At 41.4% G+C, this 27,607-nt stretch overlaps 2 protein-coding genes across 9 annotated transcripts in view; one reads left to right on the top strand and one right to left on the bottom strand.

The window, feature by feature from the left end:
- The window catches only part of MAP3K4 (mitogen-activated protein kinase kinase kinase 4), an 80,031-nt gene extending 76,330 nt beyond the window's left edge, over window positions 1-3,701 (top strand). For 5 of the 6 annotated variants that reach the window (XM_066994153.1, XM_048067782.2, XM_048067783.2 and 2 more), the window contains 4 exons: window positions 1,188-1,310; window positions 1,872-1,978; window positions 2,172-2,351; window positions 3,149-3,701. In XM_066994153.1, the coding sequence (XP_066850254.1) occupies window positions 1,188-1,310; window positions 1,872-1,978; window positions 2,172-2,351; window positions 3,149-3,169 (431 nt within the window). In that variant the 3' untranslated portion in view covers window positions 3,170-3,701. Of the gene's footprint in view, window positions 1-1,187; window positions 1,311-1,871; window positions 1,979-2,171; window positions 2,352-3,148 lie in introns of those variants that run through there. The other variant, XR_010830330.1, reaches the window with a different exon arrangement.
- A 1,185-nt stretch (window positions 3,702-4,886) lies between these two features.
- The window catches only part of AGPAT4 (1-acylglycerol-3-phosphate O-acyltransferase 4), a 79,246-nt gene continuing 56,525 nt past the window's right edge, over window positions 4,887-27,607 (bottom strand). For all 3 annotated transcript variants that reach the window (XM_048067786.2, XM_048067787.2, XM_048067788.2), the window contains 4 exons: window positions 23,310-23,412; window positions 21,966-22,041; window positions 16,070-16,268; window positions 4,887-7,730 (listed from right to left, as the gene is read on the bottom strand). In XM_048067786.2, coding sequence (XP_047923743.1) covers window positions 7,639-7,730; window positions 16,070-16,268; window positions 21,966-22,041; window positions 23,310-23,412 — 470 coding nt within the window. In that variant the 3' untranslated portion in view covers window positions 4,887-7,638. The remainder of the gene's footprint in view (window positions 7,731-16,069; window positions 16,269-21,965; window positions 22,042-23,309; window positions 23,413-27,607) is intronic.

Raw genomic sequence — 27,607 nt, 5'->3', positions numbered from 1 at the left:
AGCCAAGCTAACTGGAAAAAGTCATTAATTAAGAGAACATAATAGAAAGGAGGAACAGCCAACAATTCCTGCACTGACCCATGTTAAAGGTGAAACAAAAGTGAGAAACTTCTTTTGAAAGGTTACATTCAAATGAGGCATTTTTTTAAAGAATCTTTTATGTGACGTGGGAAAATGCTGTGTGTAACGAAGTCCTTGCATTTGCCTACCCGCAGCGTAAGCAGGCAGTTTTGTTCTGTGCATATCATCCATCCTTCTGTAAGAGAAATCACAGCTCAAGCTGCATCTCTGCCAGGTGACTTGCAACCTACTTGTGGTCTCATTGCAGCACTTGCAGAACCCAGGATTTGGCCTGACCTGTACAGTGAGCTCCTTCTGCTCTGTTTTCTGTTGCCTGTGTTTTGGCGGGATGTTGAACGAAAGAAGACCACTGGTTATCAAAACTGCTTGGCTTATTTTGCAGTGTTGTGTAGAGCAAGTAACTTAAAGCCTGCTGCACGTTTCCCTTGGAGAATTTCAGCTCTGCTAGGGGAACTTTTCCTGGTGCAAGCTGGCAGTGTAGCCAGATACTGTAATGGTAGCCCTCCTCCAGAAATTATTCTGGAAGTAGAGCAAAATAGGAGTGGGCATTTGGTGGGATATGTAATAAACAAATGCTATAAGCTTAGCTTTTAAGTCTGCTGTGATGACCCAGCTGTATTGTATCACCTGTCTTGACCCAGCAGAACTGAAAAGATGGATACTGGGAGGTTCGCATCAATAGCCTCTGCCACAAAGCTCCTTAAGGACACGTGTTTTTTTGCAGTGCAACACTCACAGGGATAAACACTGGAATTCATAAATTTCTGGAGGAGTTTTCTCATAATGAGCATATGTGAAAAGCTGATGAGTTTCCCTGCTGTAGTGCTTTGTGCTTTGAACATTTCTTGTTGTCATCTTCCAGTATGTTTAGTGTTAACTAAAACCCATCAAAATCCAGTTGTCTAATGGTAACATACCCTTTGGGGAACATCTCTAATGGTGTCATATTCCACACTTAATCCACAGGTAAAGATACAAGTGTGAACTCAGCTATTACCTACTGTGTAACTTCCAGTACTGTATCACGTTGAGAAGTCCTCATGCCTTAATGCCTGTCCTCAAGCATTGGTTTAACGAGCGTTACTGTTTTTCTTTGTGTTTCCTAGGAGCCAACATCTTTCTTACCTCATCTGGACTGATTAAACTAGGAGACTTTGGCTGCTCAGTGAAACTGAAGAACAACACCCAGACAATGCCTGGAGAAGTGAACAGCACTTTGGGTACTGCAGGTGAGGAAGCATGTGCTAGGCAGAAACTTGTCAAGCTGCCATAAGAGAAAATACCTCTGTCAAAAGTCTGGACTGGTAAAACAACGTGGTTCAGAGAAACCTCATTTTACTTTGGCTGGTTAGATGTGCTTTACATCCAGAAGGCAAAAAAAAAAAATCAGTGAATGTTGCAACTGGAAAATGTTACTTGTCTGGTTAACTATAAAGCTTCTGGATCTTTTGTTTTCTGGGGTTTTGCCTTTCTCTATAGCCTTAGTGAAACAGTACTGTTCTTACTGAACACCTGGTTAATCTATTGTTTTAAAAAAGGAAAATAAGTGAAAGCACATACTGTACTGGAACTTCACCATTTTTCAAACTGAACAAGTTACACTGCAAATGTGTGAAAGAACAAGAAGCCAAAGCCAGACAGAACTTAGCAAGAAAACCTAAGTGGTAATTCACTACAGATGTATTAAATACAGTTGTATTAAAAGCATTTGGTTTGCCCAGTTAATCACTTAAGTATATACTGTTCTTTGTGCTGTATGAACTAATGACGTTGTATGTGTTGTTTCAAAGCATACATGGCTCCAGAAGTAATCACTAGAGCTAAAGGAGAAGGGCATGGACGTGCAGCGGACATCTGGAGCCTGGGCTGTGTTGTTATAGAGATGGTCACTGGCAAGGTAGGCGTTCCATCTGCTGAATGAATGCAAAATGTCCTCGTCAGTTTCTCCAAAAGTTGTGGTTTCATTCCTAGCAGTAAGTCCACAAGTACCAGGGTGGCTTTTAAATTCCTGGGGTACAGAAATATATGCTGTGTTGCACAGCGAGTTACTCACTAAACCTTGCACTTAGCAATTCTATTTCCTGTTACAGAGGCCTTGGCACGAATATGAGCACAACTTCCAGATCATGTACAGAGTGGGGATGGGTCATAAACCTCCTATTCCTGACAAAGTGAGTCCAGAAGGGAAAGACTTCCTTTGTCACTGCCTGGAAAGTGACCCAAAGATGAGGTGGACAGCCAGCCAGCTCCTCGACCATCCTTTTGTCAAGGTTTGTCTCACGGCTTTGGCTGCAAAGACTGGAGGTGGGAATCAAACAGCTGTAGTTGGCTTTGCCATTTGCAGCTGTGCCACAGGGCTTTCTATCGTGGGGGGAGGCTGATGTACGGTGATGCTGTACAGAAAGTAAGGTTTGGAAATTTTGAAGAGGCACACGCATTGTTGCTTGTGAACATTTGGCTAAAAGAACCTGGTGCGCACCATGCAGTAGACTTACACAGCTGTTGTGAATGCGTTATCTTTATATTGAAGACTTGTCAAACTCCATCTCAATGGTAGCTAATTGCATCTGAAGGGCCATGTACGTGCCTAAAACTTATACTCTGTAATGTAGAGATAGTGGTCCCCTCCATAAAAAAAGATTAAACAAGCACATCCTTTACCATCCTTCCATACAAGGATTTACTTTTCTTCCTTTTTTTTTTTCAGTAAAGTTCACTGTTATCAGCTGTTTATCTAGCACTTGGCATTACTGTAACAAGTTGCAGTTCTTGCATGAATTTTAGTTTAATTCTTAGTTGTGAATATTTGCTTATTCTTAAGCAACAAATTTAGGTGTAGCAGTAACTGTAGCTAAATCCCATCCACCACAGAGGCAGATCACTTCTTCAGGGACTTAAGAGTCTGTCAGACGTGAACAGTTGTAATTCGTTATCAGAATAACAAGGGAAAAAGAAACTGTTTAAGATGTCCTGTTAGCCTTCTGTTCAATGAAGGTGCTTAAGTAATTGATTGTGATCTTTTTGCTGCAATAGAAAGACAATTCATTGCCTTTTGTCCCCTTCACAGGTTTGCACAGATGAAGAATGAAGTTATTCAATCTCTGGCCTTTTTTATTCTGGCAAAAATACCTTTTAATCACTACTGTATGTAATATTTACATAAAGACTATGCTGAGAACAGTATAGAAGTTGAACTTATGAAGACTGCACAAGTGACAAGCGTCACTTCCTCTGCTGCTCCTGTATGTTTTACTTGGCACATGTTGCTCAAGTTGTGACAGTGTCTGCAAGTTGAAAGAAGCTGCATGTTTCAGTGAAAGTGCCATTACTACTGTATATGGACCATACCTTTTTTTGTTCTTTCTCCTGTTTCTCATTTTATTGAGAACTGTAATGTTAATATGTAGTATTTTTGAACTCTTTAGGTTCAGAAAAATGCTGTAGTGTTATCAGGCGTTATGGACCTTGTTTTTTAATCTGTTTGTTGAGTGCACTGACTGTGAACTTTTACTGGTTTTTTTGTTTATTTGTTTTTGGCAAGCTTCAGATTTGTTATGCACAAGGCTGATTAATGAAATTTTAAAAAAAGGTTTTTTCTCAATAAATGGTTTATTTTAGGAGTTGTTGGTGAAGGGTTTTTCTTCTGAAAGTAACTAGGGGATGTGGGTCAGTTTTTAAACGTTTTTCTTTCTTAAACTCCTAAGACTGCAGTGCTAACCTAACAGGAATAAGGGTCTCGTATATTGCTATAGTCAATGCTTTGTAAAGTACAAGAAGTGTGCAACGCAAAATGCTTCTTACAAGGGATAACAGAATTAAGGTTTCCCCCTTCGCTCACTAGTGAGGAAATAAGGTGATGTCCAATTCCCTACACTACCTATTATATAAGGGATAGTGGTTAGGGCTGAGCTAACTTTCTTCTTAGACACAAGAACTACAAACAGGGTATGGCCACAGAAATGCCATGCTGACCAAAAAGAGAATCAATTAAGATTAGTTCTTGTGTACTGTTTAGTGAAAACAAGAACTCATTTTTGAAATTTTTTAAAACCAGTTTCTGATCTTGGGCATTGATTTTCCTGTTTTTTTTTTTTTTTTTTAATTGTTAATGGTCAACGATCTCAAAAAATAGAAGTGGCTAGCAAATAGAAGCAGCATTCTACAACATTTGATCTACTTAGGTATTCTTATTTTGTTTGGCTTGCTAATATAAATGTTTACAGTTATAAGTTACCTATTAGTGCAAGCTTATATATTTTTGTTACAGCTATAGACCTTAAAATGGATACGTTACAAAGCAGAGAGCTTGCTTTTAATATTTGGCTTCATTGCACAGTTCTTTGTCTCCTCTTAATACAGAAATCCTTGGTTTACTACAGGTGAGGCACAGCTGGATAAGCTGTTGAGAAAGTATCAAAATCTGACATTTACATCTAGACATGCACCAGCCTCACTCTGCACATCTAGTGCAGTGGATCTACGCTTTGAAAACATACAATGCTGAATTTAAACAAACAACTCTTCTTGTCTTTCATTCTTTCAGTAATGATAGGAAGGGAAGTACATATTGTCATCATAAGCAGCTGACTAGAAAAGTACCTGAGGCTGAGGTTCCCGTGTGGCCTGCCGTGTTCTTCGCTTTCTGGTGCATCACAAGTTTCCAAGCAGTTTGTCTCCTCATTTGTCTTGTGTTAGGTATCCTTGTACACACACACAAAGTGAGGACAGCTTCCAGCAGTCAGGAGAAAGGTAAAAGCTGTTACAGGGTTGTTGTTGCTGACCAAAAGAAAACGCATTCACCGCACTTCAGCTTTTTATACTTTTATTTTTGTATAAACAAATGTAAGACTACTTTCGTTAAGGCAGTTGTAGACCATACAGTTGTTGGTGGGGAAGAGGGGCAAACACTGATTCCTACTGACATATGTCATTCTTTTAATACAGTGAAATGGACTAGTTTACCTTTGGCAAGTACCACTGAGCTTTCTCTGTTGGCCAGAGAACACTGGAAGGGCCCAGCGTTGCAGCTCTTGTGCACCGGGACTTCTAGAAGGATCCAGGACTGGCGTCTTTGGCCTTATGCCTTTTACAATGGTTGCTCCCAGGGAAATTGGTATGAAATATGCTAAAAGATCATTCAGAAGTATTTACGGGTTTGGTATTTTCCTCTTGGAGAAGTGGTACTGCATGCAATTAGAGAAGGACTACGACTCATAAGGAATGTTAAATGTCTCCCTACCAGCATGTTCAGTCTTCAAAAAAAAAAAAAAGAAAAAAAGTTAGTCTTTATCACATGAATATGTATTTGCTGCTCAAAACTACTCACACCTGCATATAGAGTTCATTCTACTGCCGTGACAAAAGCTCACTTCATCTGTCAGGTAAGGTTTACAGTAAAATGCTAGCTTGAAGAGATCTTTTCTCTGCCATCCCCTCCCATTTTCCAAGAACTGCGTAGGCTTGTTCATTTACATGCCTGATGCATTACTGTAGACGTTGTGCTACTACATGTTATAAATCTGTTTTCCACAGTTAAGATGGTTTTAGCCAATATAGGTGAAGGGCAGCGCTTCAGCACAGAAGGGCATGTACTTTATTCAGGGAACAGCTTTATAAGCATGACAGTATCCTGTGGGCTCTGGCTGTATTTCATGTCTTAAAAAAAAATAAACCAAAGTCTGTGGTTATTTTTATGACACATCATACAACTTATTCCAGAACACTTCACGGCACAGGGAAGGCAGGTACACACAAGACAAAACCCCCCTTAACCTAGACCATCACAAGCCCCCATGCCTGTTCCTTCCTTCATATTGTACTTTTTACTAACCGCTTCCACTCTCAGAAGACATTACTTGCTGCCACATGCTGAAAGCACCACTCCACCTGCTCTTTAGATACTGCATATTAAAAGGATTAGTTTCTAGATGAGCTACAGAACAGCAAACACATATTTCATGCAATGATTCACATTCTGTTGTACTGGCCTCTGTTACCTCTGGCTTCAGTTTTATTATAGCATAAGAGAAATGCCTTTTTTTTTTTTTTTTTACACCAGCTGCTAGAACTGCTACTCTAAGACTGCTCACTTTCCTTTCTAGAAACACATAGGCTGCTCATGCCTAGACTTACTATGGTTTAGTCCCATGTGCAATGAAAACCTAACATCACTGAAAGTGTCAAAAATACTCCCCACTGCTCAATATCAGTACCTTTTGGTTTTAAAAGTTTTTTTTTTTTCCCCTAAACTGCTGATAGAAGTCCCCTCTTTCCCTTTTTATTTTTAAATTAGAACAAAACAAAACAAACACCTCTTTTCAGTAACATACAAATCCTTAATTCTTGAAGTCTATAAACAAGAGGGGGATGCCCAGGAATCAGTACTAGGGATGTGAGAGCAACACAATTTTCCCAAGGGATTTGATCCTATTTTAATTCAGAAGGGTGACAAAGCAAGTCCAGACAGGCATAAAAAATTCCCAGCCATAGCACTGTCCTAGGTCTCTCTCCTGCTTGCCTCTTTTCCCCAAAAGAAAAGCAAAAGATAATTGAAGTATTACCTCAGACAATGTTACGAGGTACCACCATGTGAAGTAATTTTTCAGAAAAGACAGACAGGCAGATTAATTAGGTTCACAACAGTATGGGTGTGGGGTGGTAACTTTTAATGCACGCTTTGCATTACTGTGTTACAGCATACCGGTTGTTTTCTGTTTCCACCACTGTTAGGAATGCCTACAATTTTAATCTGTGTTTAAAGCTGAAAGTAATCTGTTACCTAATTTTTTCCAAACTATAAATGGCATTTATTCTCAAAAGAATTACAGGTTTCAGCTATCCCACTAACATTTTGCCTGGGGAAAGATGTGGCAGTGCGTAACTTAGCTCTGCTCAGGCCACAGGGCCAAATTCCACACCAGGTTATGCCACTGCAAGGCTCTGGGCTAACAAAACGGGCCCCTTGCCTGAGTCTGACTGAAGTTTCAAATGTGGTGCTTACTGTGGGAATAAATTCTAGATGTCAAAAAACTCTACAGCACTCCTGCCAGTTCAGTAGAGTTGCAATATTGGTATCACGAAGCAGAGCATCTTACTCTATTTGAACACTGAGAGATTACTGTTTTTAAACTGTTAACATGTGAATTAGACAACTATCAATTTCAATTGTCTTAAACCAATCTTCTGACATTTATCCATTCCTTAGATCAAGTTAAGATAAAGCCTGCAGCTCAGCAACCACTGATTAGTTTCCAGGTAGAGTCTCACCATACCAGCACGCTGCATTTTTTTTTCTTCAAAACTTGAGACACTTTATATGAAAGCAAACCAACCAAACAAATGCAAACCTGTTGAGAGTATACACAAAGGAGTGCACCTTTCAAGCATGTAATCCAGCCCAAACCCCAAGAGAAAAATAACAGGAGCACAAATTCAGATATGCATGGCAATTGCTCATCCTACCCTTCCTCTGACCTCACTTGAAGGACCATGATATGCACTTAAAAGTTCTCAGAAGTTGCATTTGTTCCCTTTGGATTGAAGCAGTCTCTGAAGATACTACTTTTGTTTCTGCTTGTTGTCATTGTTGCCATAGGTGGAGCCCTTGTTAATTTCCGTAACACCTATCATCCATCTGACACCAACAGAAGCTGCAAAATAAAAATAAAGTAAGTTAAAAGGCTATTTGCAGACGGGGATTCAAGGTCTGTACATGCACAGTGTTCTGAAGGAGACAAACAGCATTCTCCGCTACACAGTATTAGAGCATTAAAGTACTTTACCTTTGGTAAAAGGCGCACCTGAGCTCCCCCTTGTCAATAATTGCCCACAGTCGCTTCACTACAGTAGGTCGCTGGCCTAAGTCTTGACCTCTCCTCGCCCACCAGCAGGGAAGAGGCTACCTGAACCAGCACGGCTCCGCAAGGCACAGGCCTTACGTGCTTGGCCCCATTAAACCCTAGGCACAGCTGGCTTTGAAATGGGGGTGCTTTGGGGTTGCTGGCTTTCTTTACCTGCCTCTCAGGAGTTACGTGACAAAATGCACTAACATGTCTGCTTGTGATGTGTGGTGGGGAAGGGAATGCTGCCCGCTTTCAGCAACCCTAGTGCCTAGAAGAGTACCTGCAAGGGCCCGTCATAGCTTGATTAACCAAAAAGTTATAATTTGTGGGATTTCTTAACTACAGCTCATGAAATAATCAGTTATAAGGGGCTGAGTTAATTTAAAAGACTTAGTGTTGATATAGGAGTAATAATCCACCATGCAGAAGGATTTTTTAATTTATTGTTAGCTTCTGAAGTGACTGTTCAACTTAAATGCAACTTAGCCTAAGCCCTCACCATCCCCTCACAGGTGTCCTTTTGTATGTTGTTCGTTTTGTTAAAGGGGCTCAAGTGCCCACAAGTCCCCAAACTTCTGCTCAGCTACTGTACAAATGGCTGCACTGCCTGTCGGAGGGACCTCAACAGGCTGGAGAAACAGATTGGCAGGATAATCCAGAAGTTCAAAGGAAAATATGAAGTTCTGCACCTGGACAGGAATAACCCCATGCACCTGGACTGCCTGGGGACTGAGAAAAGCACCTTTGCAGAGAAGAATCTGGACATCTTGGTGGACGTCAAGTTGAACATTAGCCAGCGATGTGCCATTGCAACAGAAGCAGGCCGAGGCTGTGCTGGCTGCGTTAGGAGCAGCACTGTCAGCGGGTCAGGGGAGGTGATCCGTCCCCTCTGCTCGGCACTGGTGAGACATCTGGAGTGCTGGTGCAGGCTGGGCTTCCCAGTGCCCAAACACGGGGGCATACTGGAGCAAGGCCAGCGAATGCCACAAAGCTGACTAAGGGAGTGGAGGAAGTGTCTCACAGGAGGAGAGGCTGGGACAGCTGGGACCATTCAGCCTGGAGAAGAGAAGGTTCAAGGAGGATCTTATCAGTGTCTGAAGGGAGGGTGTAAAGCAGATGGAGCCAGGCTCTTCTCATAGTGCCCAGTAACAGGACAAGGAGCAACAGCCACGAATCAAAACACAGGAAATTCCACCTGAACATAAGAAAAAAGGAAAATCCTTTATGGTGAAGGTGGTTCAACAGTGGCACAGGCTGCACAAAGAGGTTGTGGGGTCTCCATTCCACTCAAAACCGGATGGGACACAGCCCTGAGCAACCTGCTCCAGATGACCCTACTCTTGAGTTGGGCTGGACGAGACAATTTCCACAGGTCACCTCCCCCCTCAGCTATTCTGTCTTCTGCCATTTGCTTGGGTGTAAGGCACTCGGTATTGTTCTTTCAAAACAGGAGCATTCAACTACAGACTTGTGTTCTGCCCAGACACCAGAGAAACAGGGCCTCTCACAGGCAACTCTCTGTACAGTGCACAGCACAGAGAAAGCTGCTAGCAAGTTCACTGGAACTTATAATCCACTGTTAGTCCGTGAATGGAAACACAAACAACCGGGACAAGTGAAGGGTTTCGCTCACACAAACAGAAGAAAAACATCTTTGACGTTTAAACGGCCACGAGCTAGGGAAGACAAGAGGAGGACCCAACACGGCCTGCAGTCTGGGATCACAGCAGAGCAGTAAGCATGAAAACATTGAGACTTTAACCAGAGGGATATAAACTGCATCTGGAGAGGGACACGGAGCATAAATAAGAGCAACTGTTATAGCAACCACACAGCACAGTGGGGATTTCATACGGTTCCAGGAATGCCGCTGCCTGGACACCAAAAAATACTTCAGTCAGCAGTTCAGGTTTTTTTCCTTCTCCTTTGCTCCCTGACAGGAACTGCCACTGCCCTTCACCCTCATGTCACCCCGCAGTCCTCATCAACCCGGGGCAGGGGCTGCAGGAAGGCACTGCCTGTTTGCCAAGCCTGTGGACACAAGGTGGGAAGTGCTGGGGTGCCCCAGGGGCCTCTCCTCACCTCTCCTGGAGCTGACCTCCCCCCGGGCACACCCTACTGAAATCACCTCAGCTTCTGGGCAGCATGTCAGTGTTCTTCACCAGGAATACACCCCCCCACGGTTCTGACTAATTATGGGGAAGGTAAGAAGTGATGGTTTCAAAGCTGGGTCACACTTCAGAAAGAGGGTGAAATCAGAGCTGTGGCTGAGGAATACCCAGTACCAAGCAGTAGGTAGTGGAGGTGAGCACCACAGAGCTGCCTGGCCTAAGAGAAACAGCAGCACAAGAATTGCTCTTCAGACACGGGATAGTAGCACACTGGGGGCCTCTTCAATCCCGAAAGAGCACAATTCTAGTGATCTCCCCGGATATCACAGCTACGTCCAGTGAAAGGTTTTGTGCAAAGACACCTCTGTCAGCCTCTGTTCAGCTCAGTGGCAGTGTCAAGCCCTGAAATACCCATTTAAGTAGATACGGTAGAGGGGCTCACAACAGGCAAAGTCAGCTTTATGGAAACGAATACCATTTTTAAAGGCAAGGTTTGGCTCAAGGAGTTAAGAGGGGTGCTGGATAGACATACAGAACATGGCAAGTGTCACGAGTGCATCATTCAAGTGGATTTGGGCAACAAACACAACAGGTACATTACTAATTTCACTGTCACAAGATTACGCTGAGACCTACAGGTTTCTAGAGTAAAGGAAATAGGATGAAGAATTTCTATAGAATATTAGAGTCTATACCTTGTAAGTTGAGAAGCAGGCTGGCTAACTTCTATTTAATTAAACAGCTGTGGATTTCCAGCCCAAGGCATAAAACTAACTGACTTTTCAACTGATTTCTTAGTCTGAAAGACTTCTCTGATTTGTCACCATCTGGAATAAATGGATGGTAAGAGACCAGTGATTCTGCCACTTTTATCTGAAATGGCCACTTCTTTGTTCCCTCTACAACTTCCAACCTTTGCCCAAATATAATATGAAGACAAGATTTCCAAAGCATACAGAAAGCCTTGGCACTCCACATTATGAATATAGCTGTAGAAGTCCAAGTTTGGAAACAAAAGCTTTTCTACATTTTTTTAAACACCTCATCAAACATCACAGGGTGATCTCTTCCCATTTGTTTTAAATTACTACTTGCAGATGGAATGCTCTCATCAATATCTGCCAAACCTTGGTAGATCCTATAGTTCCAAACCGGTTTTGTGACTACAATGAGCACCACATATGAGAACTGAAAAAAAATACCAGAGCAATTAGGGCAAAACCTCTTCTGCAGTATTGTAACTATCAGAGCACTACATACTTACATACAGAGTTTGATGTTGCAGCATACATGAGGACAATTTCTCATAGCAAACAGGCCCTGCTCAGACAAATCAGAACTGCAAATGAAGGGAAGGACTATAAGGGAGGCAGAAGAGGCAAAGCTACAGATTTCTTTCTTACTGTTCTTTCTTCCCTTGCTGTGCTGAAGGGAAGCTTGCAAATAGCGCTAACATGGGCCACACGCCTACAAACAATTCTTACCTTAGTGTATGCTCCAGTGGTACCATCATGTTTAAGGACTTATTCTGCTGTTATTTTAAATACAACTATGGTAAGGGAACATTTTTTACTTTATTTATTTATTAATTTATTTTACTACAAGGAAATAGTAAACATCTAACCATCAGCTATGAGAATTTAAGCCCTGTCCTGAACAGCAGGAGAGAGAAGCTACCAGCCAGGGCACCCCCACAGTGCTCCATGGCAAGCTACGGAAGGTAACTGAGCTCCTGCCACCTTTCTGCCCATCATTATCCACCAGCCAGCTGACACAGGATATCGCTACAGACCTGCTCTGCCAGCCAGAGCACTGGGGGCTGAAGGAGGGTTGAGTTAACACAAACTATCAGCAATGGAATCTGTTTCTTGAACACAGCTCCAAGAAAACCAGCACCCACACACATAGTACCACATCCCCCAGCATAAACATTAGCTGAGAGCAGAGGATTTTCCCCCTTTTCTCTCACACCTCAGGATTTGCTCTCATCTCTTTCCTGGCGTTTGCACCACACAGCAAGTGCTATAAGCAACCCAGGATGTAGGGGTATAGAAATTTCCCATATATATTCTGCTCTACACTTGAGTTTCATAGTCTACACACTGAAATGAAAATTTGTACAATTAAGACTTATATTAACGGTACAAATTTCCATTTGAGGTCTATCTTATATAGTATAAAGGAAATGAAACAAGTAACAACAACAAAATAAAAAGATCAGTTTTAGGCACCAGGCTCAAAGGCCAGATTGTCTGGCAGCTCCACCAACAAGCAGAACCAAGGCAGGCAGAATCCCGCACATGGTTTGTATCCTCCTGCTGTTGTAAAACTTCCTGTAATGCTGTGGGCTCATCCTCTCCCCACCATCCACTCATCTCATCCTACGGGCATCAGCAGCTTTGCTGCCCGCATCACATCACGCTCTGACCCTTTGGTCCACATTCTGCACTCGGACACTGTCAAGTCACCAAGGACTCACCCCTATTTGTGATCCCTGGAAGGAGGTTTTCTAATAGCACTGTCCACACACAGCAGATATACAATAGCTCCTGCAGAATCAAAACTGGCTCACTACTACTTATGCTTGTTTCAAATGAAATACTTCTCCTGCCTATGATAATTAACTGCTGGACCCACGCCATAAGTGCAAATGCCATTATGCTTTTAGCATTAGACACGTAAGAGCTACTTCTCCATTTAAAAGCCAAGAGAAACCCTCTCATCTTCAGCACATGGAACTGATGAAGGCTCTATATTAAAATACTTCTGGAGCATAAAGGTTGTTCTCCTCAGCACAAGTTACCAAAACATGAAAGGCGACCTAACGCTGGGTTCTTTGGAACCAAATGAGATTAGGGAAGCAGGAGGAGGAAGGAAGAAAAGGAAGCTACTGTCAAATACACCTATGGACATTTGCCAGACTCTCTGCTTTAACGCTGAAATATATGAGCCCCAAGTTTTGAATAAAAGTTGTGAATTAAGTACATAAACATCTTGCCATGTGTCCAATGAAACTAAAGCTAGTTTTCAAGAGTCTTTTGTCCCTCAAACTGCTTGAGCATTCACCCTCTGGAGCAGGGACTGCCTTGTGTCAGTTCAAATAGCATCACAAAGGACTCCTGGTCCCAGACCAGTAGTTAGATATTAGCACAATACAATGATTATTATGAGTATAAATAGCCAAACTGCTGCACAGCAAGGCAAAAGGGGATGGCTCAGCATTCTCAGTATAAAGAGGAGACATTGTTTATTTAGGGCTGAAAGTGTTTGAGCTGAACCAGCAGAACTATATATACGTCGGTTATTCATTCCTTGGACCTGAGAGTTAGGTTCTGAGGTATTACCGTGCTTTCACTCCAGCTCGACCGCTACGGGGCATTTCTCTTACGGATCGTTCCACCTCAACAGCCACTTACAATCCAGAAAGCATTTTACTGGAGAGCAAAATTAGCAGAGACTGTCCGAAAGACAAATAACACTCTGGAAACAAAGCAGAGGATATCAGGTAATAGGGCCTCCTAGTCCCTCCTTTCTCTCCTATCACAGAAGATTTAGCATAGGTGCAAATAGCACAATATATGCATAATAAAGGTAATGCTATCAGGTACTGAAGTCTGCTCTTTGAAGCACTAAAGTCTACCTATAATGGGCTATGAGGGACCACAGTTAAGCTTCCTGATTCAGGTGAGCTGTCAAACTAGTACATATACAAATAATCCCCCAAATGCTACTGGAGCTTCTTCAGTTAATCAGTAGATGGAAAGGGTGTCCTAGGAGGGATGTGAAAAGGTGGTTTTATCATCTGATCACAATGGGAAATACACTGCCCTCATTCACAGATAAAGCTTCCTTTGTACTGTTAAGCCAGCAGGTACCAGCTCACCACTCACACTGGAAAAGAAAGCAAATACAGTCCTCTCTGCAGTACTGCAAACTGCAGCCGGCACCAGGAGTCACAACCTCCAGGGTACGTTTGTGGTCCTCTACTGCTACCTCCTAGCCATTGCAGAAGTCATTTCTGAGACCTTGCCTAAAGCTGGAGAACTGCAAAAATGAAATACTGGTTGCTCCTCTGTCAGAAAATGGTTGTATCACATCCAGGACACTCATGACAGAGAGACCCCCGGGATAAAAAGCACAGTTTGGGGAGAATGGCTCTGCTGCAGAAACTCAGCTGCTGGCTACAAAAGTCAATGTAACTGCTTGGGCTGAAGTTAGATGCTTCCACAGAATGAGACCAAGAATTCCCAACTAGCAATAACAATGCTTTCAAAGGGGTACTGTAAAAAAGATAGAGACTGTAACATAGTAAGGGAACTGTTGTCCTTTTGGTGAGTAATGACACATCCACCTTCAAGTGACCAGGGTAACCCAGATCTGCGTTTTTTTTCTGAAGGCTGAGCTTCCCTTCCCCTCCCACACATTCTCTACCCTCCACAGCTCCATGGAGGCTCTCTGCTAGTAAGTGACATCACCTTTCTTTTTTTGCCAGCTCATCAGCAAGAGGTGGCTGGCTGCGTCTAATCAGATGATACCCTCTGCTACAGGCGATACAGTGTCTTCTGCCACGCTCCAAATCCTGGCCAATTACAAGCACTTTGGGTATGATCACACCACATATTCAGAGAGAAACCAGAGCTGTTGCTAAGCGCAGGGGTCTTTCAAATCCCTGCAGAGGACTGGAACCTGCAGCATGCCACAAATGTGGCTGATACGTATGGGGCATCAATGCACATCACATAGTGGACTGTTAATCTCACCGTTCTTAATGTGTTCCTCAGCTGTGCTTTTGCTGGCTGGGAGCTCAGGCAATCATTCTGGCAGCAGACTGCTGCTGTAGTTTGCTGTTACCTCCAGCATCACAAATAACCTGAGAACAAGTCCTTTGGATTATCACTGCATTCAAAACAGGACTCACAGCAGCTTGCTCACTAATCTTGCCTTGTGGCCAGAAGCAGAAGAAAGCTAAGTGGGGAGTAAAACAAAAACAAAGCCAACCAAACAAAAAAGGTTTAGCCGTCCATTCTTAGTAGCATTTTTGTTTTCATTACAGGTTCTTTCCTTCCTGATAAAGAGGCAGACATGACTTAGTCTGCTACGTAAAGACCGCTAATGGAAAGATGATACTAGACGACTTAGGGGAGTGGGGTGGTCACTTGACTATGCTGGACTATAAGGACTAAATCTAGAAACATCACATGTGACAATACCAAACATTAAAGCATCTAACCTTGAAATTAAAATCCAAAACCCTGAATTATGCACTGAGGCTCCCTGTAGAGAGCATGCAGGACATAAGGCACCTTGGAATGGCATATGAACAACCAGTCCACTGAGTGGAGAAGCTAAATTAAGAAGAAAATGCTGAAAGATTTGGATGAATGCTGATGAATTAAAAAATGTTGCAACAGCTGAGCTTCAGTGTCCCATTAGACCACGGCTCCACAGCCCTGTACCAAACAGACTACTCCAATATTTCTTCCAAAAGTAGACTATCTGGTCTCAAGTGCTATTGCCAGTTGCATTTGCAGATGTGTCATAACTCATCCGTCCACTTTTGTGAAGTTTTATTTCTTTCTTAAAGGATACTTGTAATATACTCAGACATTAAGGTGATGAAGCCATCAGTACACGAGACAGTGCAGCCACATAAGATACCTGCTTTATAAATGTATGGCTTATTCTGGATGGACACCTGTTCAACTGACCTGCAGTCAATATGCCAAAAAGTACAGACAACAAATATGATTTAGTCTGCAAAATTGGCCTGGTTCCTCCTTTCATGAATGATAAGATCTCCTTTGGGCCAATTCCTTGTTTCGTTTCCCTTCTTCCTTTTAAATAACTTAACCACTTCACAAACCAAGACAGCTCACAGCTACCACTACTTAACCTATTCCAGGCTCACGTGGGTATCAGATGGCCAGCTGAGTTCATACATCATATACTCCGTCACAGAGGTTATATTTAGTAAGGCTCAATAGGCCAAGTCAAACAATTATCCTTCAAGTAAACTTTCTGTCAGAGAAAACTTACCCATTACAATGACAAATGCAAAACTAGCCAGTGTCAGTGATGATCCACTGTTGACCATGTTGATGAGCAGCTTGAATAACGGATATAGCAGCAATAAAGCCCAGAAAAGCCAGTTCAAAAGCGTCCATGGTCGTCGGGGTGGTACTATAGGGACTGCCGGGTAGGTTCCTGTTCGGTAGTACTCTTCCTGGAATGCATCCTGGTAGAACAAAGGAGGGGCAACAATTAAATTCCCATCTACCAATGAAACTAGCCATTCCTGACTTTGATGTTTCTCCTTCTACATGCTTGTAACCCTGAGGGAAGATCAAAGACCGAGTAATGGCTGGAAAGCTTGTTCTTTGAAGTCAATGAGCACATACTCGAAAAAGAGAGCTTACATTGATGTGTGCACCCTTTCTTTCTCCTGCACATAGAAGCCTGAAAAATGGCATGCCTAGAGTATATAACAAACCCATAACAACCTCACCCAGTGGGTGAGGGGATGCACACTTGCAGTAATGTAGATATCACTGTTGCACCTCCTGCAAGAGCCACAGCCTTTGGACAAATAGTGCTGGTAAGCCAGGAAAGCGTTTGGGCTATGTCTGCAGTAACAGATCCTCTGCTCCCTAACGTTTCCTCCAAGCATTGCTCTAAAACAGCATCCACAGCCCTATCAGAAAAGGTGAACAGACACCATCTTGTGCTATATACTCCAAAGAACACCTCTCCCCTCCTGTCCACTTTGTCCCACAGACGTAGTCTTACTTACCTTGTTCCCTCCCATGCAGCCTGTGGAGGAAAGGGTGGTTAACCCCTCTACAGACAGTTGCGCACACAAATAGTTTAAAGAGTCTCCCACTATTTTTGTTCAAAGGGCTCTTGCGTTCAGTAGAATAAGAGGATGACGGTGGGGCGGTTTTTTGTTTGCTTTGTGGGTTTGTGGGGAGACGGGGGGAGAAGAAGTTTGGTTTTTCTTTCGTTTTGATTTTTAAAGCACAGAAGGCTTAGCCTTCAGTACCTTGCTCCGAAGTTTACATGGATGAACAGTATTGCCTTTAGCAATGTGATCACCCCAAGGTGTCAAGCTGGTGGGGAAAAATGCCCTCCTTCTGGTTCCAAAGCAAAGATTATTAATCTGATTAGCACATAAAACTGGTTAATTAACGGAGTCAGAATTAGACTGACATAAAAAGGAACCTCAGTTGAGTCAGAACGAAGGGCTGATTTTCTTCAAAGAAAGGAATGCTTCATGACGGTTTCCAAAAATTCTGGCAAAGCCAAGATTGTCCTCATCAACCACAAGATTAGTTCTACTATGCTATGATTTTACATTTACTTACACTCCAGCTAACATGGACAATTCTTTAATTATTTAATGGCAATTTGAGCAATTACAGGCCGCTACCATTTTATCTAATTCAAAGGGAGCATTTAACTTTTAAGAGATTACACAGTAATTAGAGAATTGCTCTCTCTTTATTGAGATTAGAAAAATTATGACTGTTTTGCTCATGTGAACTAGATTGTACTGGGATCATCATGGCCAATTAATTTGCTATCTTCAGCAAATCACACAATGTATGAAGTTTTCTTTACAGTGCCTTGAGGATTTTGGTTTATGACTGGTTTAGCTACTAACTAATCATCAGTAAATTGAATTCTCCTATATACAATTAGGTTTCTAAATACCAGCATCACCCAGAAAAATATTAAGAATTTCTGACTATTACTGGTACCACCATTAGGGGGCCTATTACTACAGAAGCAAGACAGACAGACTTAAAACAAGCATAGTATTTTTCCTTTTGCTGGCTCTGCACAGCATAAGGGTCAGAAAAAACGGTGACCACATCTCACCAAGAGGTTTGAGACAGACGGAAGAAATAAATAATAGGCAAAAGGATGTCACTGTCTTCACCTCTGCTAAACATTTTACACCATTATGGGGAAGAGCTCCTCAATTCAATTACAATTCCTTGCCCTTAGAAGCATACATGTTCCTCACAGAAGAGATTCGTGGGTTGATCTACGCTTTTAGAGGGTGCCGATAGTACCCCCAGACAGCTCAAGTCAGTATTTAAACCTATGATGCACATTAACATTCCCCTCAACCACCTCCCCCAAAAGAAGCTCCTTTCATTCTCCGCATGCAGAGCTTGTTTTCTGTTTGTAGTAAGTTTCACCCACTCAAGTAGCATTTTTAGATGTGGAAGCATGCTGCCCCTAACAACCCCACCAAATCTGAGTTACTTCAGACACAGGGGTGAGTAATGCAGTGGCAGGAAACCAGGGAACATCCATCCTCTTGTGAGAATCTACTGGAGTCTTCCCTCCTGCTCCCACCAGGAAGATCTGACTGCACAGGGATGCCACTGCTCTTTCATGAAGAAACTCACAAAGAATGAGTATCCAAAAATACATTCTTTGTTCCCAAACACCGGAGTTCTGTACACTTTCCCTCTTCAGTTATCCTTTGCTAAGTCCCTGGGGCATTCTGGCATATACTTTCATGCCCTGTTTTCCATCCTTCTCTTATAAGCGAAAAGAATCAGAAACTCACTTTCTTTTTAATGGAAATTAAGATTCTCAAGCAGAACTTCTATTTCAGGAGCTGAGGCTGTGAAGAGGTGGAAAGCAAAAACAAACAAGCAAGGACTAGCAGAGTTGTGACTGTTGTACAGTATCTTTTTGGACTGGGCAATAACATGCTCCGTCTGCTCCACGTTAAGGGGGAGTCTTTCTAGCAGTGGCAGTTTAAAAAGAAAAGGCAACTGGCAGCCCAAGTTGTGCTTCTGTCAGGACTTGGCATTAACTGATCCAGTGCTGGCCACCTCTGAAAGGAAAAAAAATCACACCAGGTAAGGAAGAAGAGAAATGCAAGGACACGGTGCCTACATAAGCCTGGAACAGGAAGAAGAACAATGTTTGGTTTATAATAGCAGGGTGCCACTGCTCATCTGGAAAGGCCCTCCTCGTTACATTCGCAGCAGGGACTAAACCAGGAAATGGGGTGATAAGTAGTAAGAACATAAAGAAGCCAGGTTGCAGACAGTAGCATCCCATTGAGGAACATGTAACTGATACCAGGCAATGGGGTAAAAAAAGACAACACAAGCTCTTCTCAAAGACTCTGACTCCTCTATTAAAGATAATTTAGAAAGGTCACGTCCCTTGATGTCCACTAGCAGCAGATCTCATTACTCATTCAAACAACTTTGTGTCCCTGATGATCACGAGTGGCCAGCACTCCAGCCTTGACCTCAGCATCTATGGCATGTCCCATACACTAAATTATGCTCCTGGAGCATAATTCAGCCCTGCTGAGTAAGAAAGGGGAGGATGAAGGAGCTTACCATTAAATCAACCCCACACTCAGATGCTGTCACATACACTGCCATGCTTTCGGGAGAGCAGGACCCTTCAAGACTGCATTTTTCACATTTAGCTAGAGCCGTTTGATTCACAGCTTGCAGAATAACCCTGCATCTGCCCACCCCTTTTATTACCATGGCCTTGCAAAAAAGACAGGGCAGCAATTACTGGTAGCTCTTGGAGTCTCACAGCTGATGAATGCCTCTGAGCACACCTGCATACGGAGAGGCAGTTCATGGGGCCAATGTCTGCCACACAACTCTGCAAAGAGTGCACAATTCATCTGTGAAGGTGTCCCAGAGCTGGCAGCCAGTGCAGCATACAGAAAAAGCTCAGACTGCCCTGAATCAACCAAGAGATGCTGCATGCTCTCTCCCACCTTGTAAGGCTCGAGAGGGTATTGCAAAAATTATGAATATCGCTGAGAACAAGCAACAGCACATGCAACCATGATGCAAGATAAAACAGGGAACCTGTTTTTCAGTAGCGTGCACACCTTGTCCTATTTTGAAACAGAAAGTGGAGTGCTACAACCAAAATGGACAAAGCAGCTGATGAGTGCATATCCTGCAATGAAGCACTGCCCTTTCAATATAACTTTGTTACTTTTCATCATAAATATTTACTGACTCTGGAGCCATAAGCCTGAAACAAAATTCACTTTTGGAAGAGAAACAGAATTCACTTTCAGAAGCAACACTCAGACAGCGATGCTGCTTGTCATCCCACCTAAGAGGTAATTATCTAAAAGAAATATGGCAGAAAGGTGAAACAGAAATTGAATTTTTACTCCGCACATAAACTTTCATTATCTCAGAACTCTTTATCAACTTATCCCTGCTCTGTATTCTCCTAAACAATCTGATTTTACACAGATGTGGGCTTGTGTAAACCAGGAATGACTGCAATGAAATAACATAAAACAGCTCAAGAAAGAACAACATGTCATCCTCCAAACAAACAAAAAAAAAAAAGAAGAAGAAGAAAGAAGAAAAGTAGAAAAAAAGAAGGAAAGGAGAGAAAAGAAAGGGAAAAGGGAAAAAAAAGGAAAAAAAAGAAAAAGGAAAAAAATCCCACAATACCAAAAAGCTTTTAATGGAAAGGAAAACTGAACAAACATGCCTTCCTCCTGTACTTAAATGGGAAACTAACAGCAAGCTAAGCTGTTAAAAGAAAGCAGGATAGATGCACACAGTTTGCAAGGGAAATAACTGAGCATTTGCCAAAAAGAGAGTAATAGAAAACTAAGTGAATTACTGCAAAGGATGCAATAAAGGATTCAGGAAAACAATCACCACATACTCATTTAATTTATGTACTTGTCCTGCAAATGTCTAAACATTATCTTAGCAACATGAAACAGGGTTAGAAATAAAGGCATAGTACCAGGAAATGGACTTTTGCAGCGTTCACCAAAAGGACCGTTTGCATTTATCTTCCTGTAGAGAGAGCACGGGCATGTAGGTACCACGATGCCGTTCTGCAGAAGTGTGCCAGACGTAGTGCCTGCATTAGATGTCTGCGGCACAACTTACAAGAAGGAAGATCAGAGGCGCTGAATTAAACCAGAAGCGGTCTTGGTTTGAAGCTGAGAAAGACTAGAGCATAGACTATACAGACATGCTAATGTGGTGTTCTGGGTTGAGTACAACAAACCACATAACAGAATTTCACTGCACTAGTGAGAGGAAAACAGAACTTAGCTACAGGCTAATTTAGAAACGATAGCTATAGGCCATCATTTCTAAATCTTAAACATTGCTGTATTCTAATCTAAATAACATAACTTATCTCACTGTATCATGCCTTGCACACCTATGACTCCCACTGACTGAAACAGGAGTGCTCTGTGTATTCAAAGAGCACATCCCCAACCATTACCTCTTCATAAAAACAAAAACCACAAGAAACAGATTCTGAAAATCTGAAGGATGCATATGCAAATAGCTGAAAAAAAAAAATCATCAGGCCTCTACAAGCACACTCCATCTACAAGTTGTCCTTATTCTGCCCCCGTGCTATGTAATCAGGAATCTTGAATGCACGCCCTCTGTGCACACAATGTGAAAGTAATTTATCAGCTTGTCCTGTTAATGTTGGATATTTGCCTTGATAAAAGACACAGACTAAAACAAGGGACAAAAGTTTTAATGCACTAAATCAAAATATAACTCATTTAGCCCAAGAATTAATTCTGGATTTAGGAGGTGACTCTAACGGGAAGAAGGTTCTACTACCAACCAGGCAGTTGCATATTTTGTATACTTGCGCAACTTTCTGAGGAACAGTTTAAAACTATTCTCTCACTGAGGCTTGCCTCATTTTTTTACCTGCTGCTCTTTAAGTACAAAATAGAGGTAACCATGACTGACAGTGCAAGACCACTTTGCATCTGGAGAAACAGAGCACTTGTTCCGAAAAACAAAAACCACAAAACCCCAAAGCGCAACCACTTCACACGCACACTGTAAAGGTCTACGAGGAGTATAAATAACTGAGCACCAGTGGCTCATGAGTTCTGTCTGGACAAAAAACTAACCTTTTCTTGGTAGAGTTTGTGGAGCCAATTAGAACACTCCTGCTCATCTTCTGGAACTTCCTCTAATGGAATCCGCCTGCCAACGGTAAACAAAGAGAAATTGAAGAATATTAAATAGTTCTGCTCTGATGGACAGCATTTGCATTACAGAGACAGATCATCCATCTGACAGGAGATTCACTGTACTCCCCCCACCGCTCTTTTATTTATTTATTTAATAATCTGTGGTAACAGCTTCCAGATCAGCAAAGTATAGTTTGCTTCTAGATCTACCTTCAGTTTTCACATGCATCTGAAACTCAAGATTTAGATTTCTGAAACAGTAACACATTCTATTTGAGCTCACTAGAACCACTTTCTAGCCAAAGGTTTGAAATTTTCTGTTTCTAGAGAAAGTTTTTGAAAGAACTGATTTCCTACCTCACATACGGAGCTCAGGGCTGTGTTTAATCAGCTAGGCATCAGAGAAAAAAAACACAAAGTATTCTCTTAACTAGGACACAGCACATCTAGAATTTCTCAGGCAATATTTCTGATTTAAGTTCTCAAGAAAATACTTTTTTAAACAGACAGAAAAGGGGAGGTAAAAAGAAAACATCACCCTACTCTATTTCAAGAGAAACCAACTGTAGCAGCAAATTAAAGCTACAATGAGGTTACGAACTCCCAATCACTTACGTTATCACTTCTAAGGCTCTGATGCTCCAATCCTAAATCATCACATACCTCAAGTACCTGCAGAACGGGTGCTGCTGATAGAACCTAGCCTGAGATGGAGCTCTTTGGAATTGGCCCATCCTTATTAAGATTGTGGGAAGCCATTGGGGCATTCATCTTTATAGAAACGTAAGCGATACGGAATCCTGGCAAATGTTTTTTCTTTATACAAACCACCCTAGGTAGGGAGGGAGGGGCAGTCAAGTATATCATCTACACCAAACAGACGGGAAGAGTCCTGAGCCTGGCTTCCACCTCAGTACAAATCACTGTGCCAGAGACAGGAGTCAAGGAAACCCTCCTGAACACTTCACAGATGTTTGGTCACTGAGGCCAGGTGAGTTAAAAAAGAGGCTCCACTGTTGTGACTGAGCTGACATGCAGAAATCAATAAAAAACAACAACAAAATCTGTAGAGCTCCACAAGATCTTCAAGTATTTATAGTTACAGAATTTGACATGAAACCCTGCTCAAACCAGATGAGTTTTTCATCTAGAGTCCTGTAAAGCCAGGTTGGTAGAGACTTGCTACGTCCATTACCTCTTCGAAAATATTTCCTTATTTGTGCAAGTGTGACTGCAAGTACACCCTCCTGTATGCCAGAAATTAAAACGTGGATTACTTGCCTTACATATAAATCTGCGTGATATTTCTTTCCATTTAGAACGCCCAGCAATGTTGGATTCTCATTATTTCTGAAGTTGAGGGTAGAATCATAGACTGCTGAAACTATAAGAAGAAAAACAGGTTATGTGACTAAAGTAGTAATAGAATTGAAGATCAATCATTTTCTCTCAAACAAGAAGCATATTTACATATGGAGCCATCAGCAATAGCACCATAGTCTGAGCTATCAACAAGGTAAAGATGACAATGTATATTCAACATGCAGGTTATTAGAAGGCAAATATCCAGTGACCCTTTCAGGACTTACACCAGTAGAATGGATGAATACTCGCCACCCATGTCTCCTTCCCCAACAGATGCCGAACGCTGGGAACATATCAACAGTTTATATACCATAGGAAATTCTAGAAGCCCAAAACTGTTAGCTTTCCCAACTCACTGAACAAGACAACTGAGTGGGGATCTCACTCCCCCTGCAGAAGATTGCTTAAATAAGCAAGCAGATAACCACTTACGCAAGCAATAAACAATACATACAGTTTGACTGAGAACAGGTAAACTTTGTCTGAGACCTATCCTACAGCCAGAAGGCTTAACCCAACTATGAATCAGGGCTTGAAACAACTTCCCCTTCGTGCCCGTTCCTGGATAGCTGAGGCATTTGCTATAATGCAAAGGCAGAGACAGAATAACAGACCATCACCTGTGTGAGATGAGCTACTGTTACGAAGACATGCAGCTGCATGAATACAACATCCAAGTTCCACACAACTAAACTGCAACCAAACTTTCAGCCCAGAGAGAACACTGTCAGTTCAGGACTGCACAGTAACAGTAAAAGCATTTGCAAACAAAGGTCGTTCTTAGTTAGACAGCGTCAACAGTTTCTACAGAAAAAGTGTTCATTGTTTTAAACCAGAAAAAGTGTTACAGAAAAAGTGTAAGAGATTATTTGAACACTGGAGCTAAACAAACTTTTTGATTGCTTCATAGTACCAACATGTCTATGGCAGGGGCGCTGGAACTAGATGATGTTTAAGGTCCCTTACAACCCAAACCATTCTGTGATTCTAACATATCTGTAAAGAGACTGTTTCTGATACGGTAGGAAATTACCAGAGAGCAATTCATTTTCCCGGCACTGAAACTGATTGCGCATCATGGTATGAATTCCAAGATCAATAACAGCAACAATAACAAAATTGACTAAAGCGCTTCACCCACAGCTTGCTGTATTTCAGATTTTCTGCTCCAGAGTTTTGCAATAATGAACACTTCAGTGAATTTTTATTGTGAGAGGTTTTGACCCCCATAAGGAAGCATTCTATTACACAGAACAGATTTGGTTTCATTTTTGAAGTTTATCAGTGTGAGATTGATATGGCTTGGTCACAACATACAACCCAGCAGAAATTCCCCCACAGAGTTTGTTACTGCAAAGCAGAATTCATAGCCTAGAACAGAACAGCCCAGATTTAGTGCTGCAAAGAAAGCCCAAAAATAGAGGCCAAAACTGTGTCACTGTACACAGACTGTATCCCTCACTACTAAGTCTATTTTTTTCTACTACAGTTGGGATTTTAGCTCAAGCTCAAAACTACAAACCATAAGCCAAAATCTGCTTCCAGCACATTACCTTCATTGTACAATAAAAATAGGAATTTATTTTTTTGAATAAATTACCTACCTCCACTTTAAAGCTTCTTAGTGAATAAGGATTTTACTAATCCACTCTAATTTACTGATCCAATGTAATTGAGGGAAGACAAGAGCTTAATTTGGTTTGTACAAGGTAAATTTGTTAGCTTAGAATAATCTCAAATTATTAAAGAATAATGACAACATGAAAACAATACAGGAAAGTATGATGTGTCCAGCACTTGTTACTTTTGTCTTCTAGGAGACACCTACATTTGAATTTTGAGATGACTTGGGTTCTTGTTCAGACACATTAGAAAATGATTCTCTTGTTCTGAAAAAGTTGTGCAGCGTTGATCAGGAACATCTTATGTTCCATCTTATCATAGGCCATACACAGAGTTTTCCTTCACTCCAGCTAAACAAATCCCTTTCCAGTCTGTGACTGGTCTGTAGTTTGATGTTCAGTCTAGTTCTTTTTTGTATCACACTGAAATCTTTTGCTGGCAAAGCAGTGCCAAATCCAAGATAACAACGTATGCAGGAGTAAATAGACCCCTATTATATTTGGGTATAAAGTAACTGAAGACCTAAGCTTTTCTATTTTGAAAATGCAGGAAAAGAACAATGGAGGACGTGTCAAAGAAAAGACTGCACCGGATTAAAATTTACCAGAAAGCTTCCACAGCCAAAGCAGCACTAGTACACTGCATGACATACTGACATTGTTTTTCATTAAACACGCATTTTGTACATACTATATATTTTAGGTATTTTTATGCATATACGTACAATTACATACATATTTGTGCTTAATTACAGCTAGACAGCCCATGATTCTCTCATCCAAAAGCTTAAGAGTCCAGAAATTCCACATTTTAAATCAAGTCAAAAAAAAAAACTTCACAGTATCTTCAAAACCTTCCAACTGTCTTATTCTCAGACTAGTTTGGGCAGTTCTTCAGAAGTTTTGCTCTAATTATGAAATAATACATTTCTCAGAGAAAGTATCTTAAAACAACTTTTTTCATTAAAAAACAAAGATAATTCATTTTTTTGAAGTCTTTTCAGAGGCTTAGAACAGATCACAATTGAAAGAAACATTTTTCCATTGAAATCACTATTTTCTGACAAAAAAAACAAACAACATACACACACAAATAAACTCTACCCTTTGCTTTTGGTTCCCTGCATAGAATTCTGACAAAGAACTACATACTTAAGAAATTGGAATTTGCTTTCTTAATCTCTACTTAATGCTTAAGAAGTCTTTGAATTACATATTTAGAGAGGGGTTTTTTTTGTTTGTTTTTTTACTGTTATTTTTTAACTGGCCTCTTGAATTGAATTTCATCCATTATTTTGTGGGCACAGTGGACTATGCCTGCACAAACATCCAACAAATCAACCTGCAAGCACTGAGTATGCCTACATACGGCTTCATACTAGCACACAATGATCTGCAGTGAAGACTCAGGAGATGCATGGGGAAGAGAAGGTGGAATTCACCGTACTGCCAGTATGACAGCCATTCTGGCACAATCTTTTAACATTTCATTGCTCTGGCCAAAGATCATCCATCTGCTCAAAATTGGTAGCTTGCTCAGGTAGGATTAGGACCTCCACTAAACACTGAAGAAATCCAGGACTGAAATTCAGCTCATGAGAAAAAACAACAACAACAACAAAACAATCAACCCCCCATACACAGTCATATTGACCTCCATGAAAACATCACTCTGGAATTTGTTCTTCTGTGTTTCCTCTAGGACAGCAATTTCCATGCATGCACAATTGGAAGAAGTTGACAAGTTGGAATTATCTGCAATCCTTCAAGAGTTATATTTTTTTAATATACGCCTTAACTAAATAAAAACAGCTGAAAGGCACTGTCTGATATACAAGCAGTCAACAGTAATAACAGTTAAATACAACTTTTACAATATTTATGACATTTATTTGCACTGGGAGTAATGGATAGGTGTTTTAGAAACAGATCCATGTTTTCATTTGCTTCCATGAGAAGCACAAGTAGCAAATTCTACACTACAACCTAACAGCAAATTATTAAGACAGCACACAACCTCTAGAAATGACGTTCCTGGGTACTGTGTCTGTTACTACGGAACTGGTAGAGATGATCACCAATAAAAACATCAGAACAATTTTAAAAAATATTAGATGTATTCCTTTAAGAATCAGCATACCCACAGAACTTGCAATTCTTATCTGGGATCATCAGCTGCTTCCCTCAGAGATCTCTTGGCTGGGTTTAAGTTACACAGTTTCAGCAGCAACTACCTATGAAAAATTATGACTTTTTGCTTCTTGAACCCTCACAGTGAAGTACTACCTTGTTATTAGCCTTACCCCGTTTGGTTTAACAAGTGACTGGCTCTGGTTTGAGGTAGTAACAAACACTTCTCCTAAGTAGGTAATTTAGGGATCTAAGTCTTTTTCGTTTCCTGACAGTATACAAAACATTTAGGATCCTAAGAAGTGCTATTGTAGTTTATTGCATGAATGCCCAAACCTCTTTATAAATGGCACTTGAGATCCCTGAAATTGTTTCCTTTTGAAATGCTTTCCCATAAATCAGCTACCTGTCTGCAGTCACACCATGTTTTGTTTGTTTTACATTGAGTAGTGACAAGGAAAA

Source organism: Anser cygnoides, chromosome 3 (genome assembly GCF_040182565.1).
Source record: "Anser cygnoides isolate HZ-2024a breed goose chromosome 3, Taihu_goose_T2T_genome, whole genome shotgun sequence".
NCBI lineage: Eukaryota > Metazoa > Chordata > Aves > Anseriformes > Anatidae > Anser > Anser cygnoides.
Note: the sequence above shows the minus strand (reverse complement) of the source record. Positions and strands in the feature narration are given on the sequence as shown.